The sequence below is a fragment of the Rhinopithecus bieti genome, unplaced genomic scaffold, assembly GCF_001698545.2.
Source record: "Rhinopithecus bieti isolate Rb0 unplaced genomic scaffold, ASM169854v2 scaffold_110, whole genome shotgun sequence".
NCBI classification, from domain to species: Eukaryota; Metazoa; Chordata; class Mammalia; order Primates; family Cercopithecidae; genus Rhinopithecus; species Rhinopithecus bieti.
In genome coordinates this window covers 3,202,627-3,208,626 of record NW_016803311.1, presented here as the reverse complement: position 1 = coordinate 3,208,626, position 6,000 = coordinate 3,202,627, and the positions used below count along the sequence as shown (strand labels likewise).

Here is a 6,000-nt window from a genome sequence, read left to right as displayed (position 1 = left end):
TTTTTTTTTTTTTTTTTTTTGAGACAAGGTCTGCTGTGTTACCAAGGCTGGATTACAACTTCTGGGCTCGGCTAGGCGTGGTGGCTCATGCCTGTAATCCCAGCACTTTGGGAGGCCAAGACGGGCAGATCGTGAGGTCAGGAGATCAAGACCATCCTGGCTAACATGGTGAAACCCCATCTCTTCAAAAAATACAAAAAATTAGCCAGGTGTGGTGGCACGTGCCTGTGGTCCCAGCTGCTCAGGAGGCTGAGGCAGGAGAATCGCTTGAACCTGGGAGGCGGAAGTTGCAGTGAGCTGAGATCGCACCACTGCATTCCAACCTGGGTGACAGAGCGAGACTCTGTCTCAAAAACAACAACAACAACAACAACAACAACAACAACAACAAAAAACAACTTCTGGGCTCAAGGAGTCCTCCCTCCTCAGCCTCCCAAGTAGCTGGAACTGTAGGTGTGTGCCACAGCACACAGCTTTACTCTTGTTGTGTAATCATTGAAAACTAAAGTAAGTATGTTTGCCTCTGAGTTTTTCCACAAGTAATAAATATTAAGAATGTTTTCCAAGTATACAATTCTAGTTGTTTATTACTCTGAAGGTAGCATATTGGATGAACTAAGATAGGCTTTCCAAATATGATGATAATGATTTGAGCTTGCACATTGCACCCCTCCAGTCAGTACCCTAATATATAGGTCACTCATTCTTCTTTTGGCCAGCAACTTACCAATAGCAAATGTCACAGGATCTGAAGGTGGTCCAATCAAAGGGCCTTTCCTTAGGTATATTACCACCTGGTACTGGGCACCAGGAACCAGATTTTCAATAACAGGTTTGCTTGAGTTCACCTTTAAACCAAACACCCGATAAGATTTATTTAGAGGTGGGCTTTCAGAATGTTACACAGAGGCTGAAATAATATTCAGAGACTCTTTTTGGAATCACAGATGACTTTGAAATCCAGAAGGCTTTACTGAAGCTGTCAGATTCCAAAATTAGAATGATTTATAGTTTATGTGAACTTTGAAGGGAACCTAGAAGATTCAAATTTTTTCTATTCTAAGCCCTGTGAACTGCTTTATACCCATCAATGTCAATTGTAACTATGCACACTAGAGATACATCAGCCTCTAACCATAATCAAATCAGCAATACCATGAGGATAGTCTGACATTCTAAATTGTAGTGTCAGCTGATTACATGCAAATATCAGTACAGAAATGTCTTTAGTCTCCTGTCACTTAGAAGCATATAATATCTAATTATAGAAATGGAAATGACCGCTGGGCATAGTGACTCACGTGTGTAATCCCAGCACTTTGGGGGGCCAAGGCAGGCGGATCATTTGAAGTCAGGAGTTCAAGACCAGCCTGATGAACATGGTGAAACCCTGTCTCTACTAAAATACAAAGAAAATTAGCCAGGCATGGTGGCGGGTGCCTGTAATCTCAGCTACTCAGGAGACTGGGGTAGGAGAATTGCTTGAACTCACGAGGCAGAGGTTGCAGTGAGCCAAGATCATGCCACTGCACTCCAGCCTGGGAAACAGAGTGAAACAAGCTCTCAAAAAAAAAAAAAAAAAAAAAAAAAAAAAAAAAAAAAAAAAAAAAAAAAGAAATGGAAATGACCTTAGAGATGACCTAGTCCAAAGTGCTCATTTAATAAATGTAGTAAAGCCAGAGAATGGCCAAGGTCATATATTTAGATACAGTGTTGGGACTGGAAGCCTAGTGCTGGGATCTCTAATCTACACTATGGGCAGGTCACTGTGCTAAGCATCGAGATGTCCTGGTAAGCACCCTGCCAGGCTGTTGTAGTCCCCTAAAATAATACTGTAGAGAACACTTCTCATGTAGATGAGACTTTCTTTACTGTTCTTTTTTTTTTTCTTGAGACGGAGTCTTGCTCTGTCGCCCAGGCTGGAGTGAAGTGGTGCAATCTCAGCTCACTGCAACCTCCACCTCCCAGGTTCAAGCGATTCTCCTGACTCAGGCTCCTGAGTAGCTGTGATTACAGTTGCGCACCACCACGTCCAGCTAATTTTTGTATTTTTAGTGGAGACAGGGTTTCACCATGTTGGCCAGGCTGGTCTTGAACTCTTGACCTGAGGTGATCTGCCCGCCTGGTCCTCCTAGAGTGCTAGGATTACAGGCGTGAGCCACCACACCTGGCCCTGCTCTTTTAAAAAAAAATTTGGATACATAACAAATACCATATAGAGAAAAACAGTGAGAACATATAGATGAATAAAATGCATTTATTAAAGTTGAATGTTGGCACGCATAATAATTGATCATTCAACTAAGAGGTTAAGGTGCTGCTTTGACCTTCAGTGTCTCCAATATTTAAGAGAGTATTGCTTGGTGGAAAGAACACAGATTCTTTTTTCGGACTACCTGGAATCAAATCCTGACTCTGCTCATTATTAGCATGGGGGTTTATTTATGCTTTACAATTTATTGAAAATTCTTGCCTTGGTTACTTCGTTGCTAAAATATAGGTAATAAAATTATATACCTCATAGAGTTTGAGAATGTTTAAACCGAGTATCAATAAATACTAACCTTTATTCATCTTATTAACTTTTTGACCTCTAGGATACATAAAATTGTGGAATCGCTCCAATAAGGAACATGAATCAATGGAGAACAATGTTGTTTACAGCTTATCTATGCTGTAAGGTGTTTTTTGGAGTCTCATTAAGATTTTAAGGATTAATATAGAACTGGTGATATGATACGAATTTTAAAACTTTCCGCACTGGAAACTGATTATACACAGTAGAAATTATGTAATCTGAATTGGTACAACTTGCTCTACATGTAAGTAAAAGGAGCCATATACCAAAATTTACTTTCCACTGGCTTGAACAAGATAAGATTACATTGAATTAATAAATTGGCATTTTCATTCTTTCTCTCCAATTTATACTCTTTCATATCAGGGTATCTTGCACAACTTTTAGATTTTTAATTCTGCTGGAAGCCATATAGGCAGATTTAGTCAACTAGATCTCTTCATCTGATAGAGAAATTTCCTTCCTTCCTTCCTTCCTTCCTTCCTTCCTCCCTCCCTCCCTTCTCTCTCTCTCTTTCTTTCTTTCTTTCTTTCTTTCTTTCTTTCTTTCTTTCTTTCTTTCTTTCTTTTCTTTCTTTCTTTCTCTTTCTTTTTCTTTTTTTCTTTCTTTCCTTTCTTCCTCTCTTTCTCTCTTTCTTTCTTCTCTTTTCTTTCTTTTTGAGACAGAGTCTTGCTCTGTCACTCTGTTGCCCAAGCTGGAGTGCAGTGGCACGATCTTGGCTCACTGCAACCTCTGCCTCCTGGGTTCAAGTGATTCTTGTGCTTCAGCTACCCAAGTAGCTGGAATTACAGGTGTGCGCCATCATGCTCAGCTTATTTTTGTGTTTCTAGTAGAGACAGGGTTTCATTATGTTGGCCAGGCTGGTCTCAAACTCCTGGTCTCAAGCGCCTTTCCTGTCTTGACCTCCCAAAGTGCTGGGATTGCATGGATGAACTGCATGCCCAGCCTGATAGAGAATTTTCTAAAGAGACAAACGATGATAAGAAGATGCATATTATCCACAACTAAGCAGTATTATTTTATTTATTTAAAATACACTTTATATGATAAAACATATATGCTTATTGTAAAAATTGCTCACCCAATAAAAGAACAAATGAAGTAAATTGGAAGTTTTGTTTGTTCTCCTCCCACAAATCCTGACATTTTGATGTGCATTATTCTAGGCCTTCTTCTAACATATATACATAAATAATATGCTATTGAACCACATAATGTGTTATATTATCAACATTGCTCCAGGCCGGGTGCAGTGGCTCACGCCTATAATCCCAGCACTTTGGGAGGCTGAGCCAGGTAGATCACCTGAGGTTGGGAATTCGAGACCAGCCTAGCCAACATGGTGAAACCCTGACTCTACTAAAAACACAAAAATTAGTGAGGCATGGTGGCTCACTTCTGTAGTTCCAGCTCCTTGGGAGGCTGAGGCAAGAGAATCGCTTGCAACTGGGAGGTGGAGGTTGCAGTGAGCCGAGATTATGCCGCTACACTTGAGCCTAGGTGACAGAGCAAGACTCCATCTCAAAAAAACCCCCCCAAAAAACAAAAAAATTGCTCCATTTAAACTTAACACATTGTAGACATCTGACTATAAGTGTAAATGCTGACCTAGCTCATTAATAACCCATTTTGCCTATTTAGAATGTTTAGAATAATAAAGGACATAAGGAGCATAGATTGTTTCAGGGTAATGTTAAGGTTCCTTTCTTTTGATAATATTTTAGGTAATAGTTGATTCTAACTATTCAAATGACTATCTGGAATCATAGCTGTTTAAATATGCCATTATAACCGGGCACGGTGGCTCACGCCTGTAATCCCATCACTTTGGAAGGCCGAGGTGGGTGGATCATGAGGTCAAGAGATTGAGAACATCCTGGTCAACATGGTGAAACCCCGTCTCAACTAAAAATACAAAAATTAGCTGGGCGTGGTGGTGCACACCTGTAGTCACAGCTAATTGAGAGGCTGAGGCAGGAGAATCGCGTGAACCCAGGAGGCAGAGGTTGCAGTGAGCCGAGATCCTGACTTTGCACTCCATACTCCAGCCTGGCAACAGAGCGAGACTCCGTCTCATAAAAAACATACAAAGAAACAAACAAACAAGAATAAGAAGTAGCTATGGGCACATACATCATATTATTTTAAAAATGACAAAAGGGTAATTGGATTACAGATTACCTGACTTGGTAATAAGTTATAAACACTAGTTTCCATCCTCCCCAATTTCTGAATATTTACTGAGCTACTAACCTATATTTACACTTCTATGTTTCTCCATGCCTTTTTATTTAGCCTGGACCTCCTTGGGTGTGTGTTGGAGGAGGAAAAGTGGAATGCCTCTGCATTCTGCATGTTAAGTAATGTGTTTTATTTTTTACAAAATAATTTCACACTCCACTCCCCCTTAATTTCCACTCATTTAGCATCCCAATATTTTTCCTGACTGTCTTAGTCCTCATTCCTGAGAATTTAGTTGAGTCCAATGTCTCTCCAATTGGATACCAGTTCTATTCTATTCCTCCTCAGCTAAAGGAATAAGGAGAAAAATGTACTAGAAAGCATAGTAGTCGAAATAAGTATATGATAGATAATTTTTTTTTTTTTTCGTGGAGACAGGGTTTCTCTATGTTGCCCAGGCTAGTCTTGAGCTTCTGAGCTCAAGTGATCTGCCCACCATAGCTTCCGAAAGTGCTGGGATTACAGCAGCCACTGCACCTGTATATGATAGACTCTTAAATAATAGGGTTGAACTAGATGATAGTGTAGGTTCCTTTGAGTCTGAGATGGTCTTATTTCCACTTTCTGTGATCTTTCCATTGGTGCTTTTCTACACATTTATTTAGTGGCATAATGGACTATTGTGGTATATTATACAAATCTCAAAAAGTTCTTGTGGTAATTGAGATGATGCCTAGCATGGTGGTCTCATTTCTGCTCTCCCCTTTAAATATTAGTCTTCTTGCTTATAATGCTGAATAGGACATTTCATGTTCTGTTTTCCTATTTGCATTTTGAGAAGATATTGTAAAAGTACATTTGGACTAGTCTTTTCTGGCTCATTGATAATTTACAATATCTATCTCTTCCTTTAACCTTTGTAATCTTATGTGAAAGATATATAATGTGTATATTAGGTAGGGCAAGGGGAGAAATCTACCTTGAAGCAGTTGAGTTCTAGGTCAAGGTCTGTAGGGGAAAACACGTTTTTCTGTCAATGTAATGAGTCAGTCATCTTGGGTACACTCAGGAAAGGAAGCTAATAAGTTACACAATGAACTGTGATTACTAGTTAATCGGTTTAGCATATTTATTCCTTAATTTAATTCAACTCAAGGGATGCCTCATTTTCAAGTAAGGGCTTATCTCAGCATTCTATGGCTTTCTAGTGCTTCAAAGAACACGATTCCTGAATTCATCTT

At 39.6% G+C, this 6,000-nt stretch overlaps 1 protein-coding gene and 1 long non-coding RNA gene across 4 annotated transcripts in view; one reads left to right on the top strand and one right to left on the bottom strand.

Moving 5' to 3' along the window:
- Positions 1-6,000, bottom strand: part of PTPRO (protein tyrosine phosphatase receptor type O) — a 277,974-nt gene that overhangs the window by 83,660 nt on the left and 188,314 nt on the right. For all 3 annotated transcript variants that reach the window (XM_017873696.1, XM_017873688.1, XM_017873702.1), the window contains exon 8: positions 728-848. In XM_017873696.1, the coding sequence (XP_017729185.1) occupies positions 728-848 (121 nt within the window). The remainder of the gene's footprint in view (positions 1-727; positions 849-6,000) is intronic.
- Positions 1-6,000, top strand: part of LOC108530684 (uncharacterized) — a 92,987-nt gene that overhangs the window by 66,974 nt on the left and 20,013 nt on the right. The gene's annotated exons all lie outside the window — the stretch shown is intronic.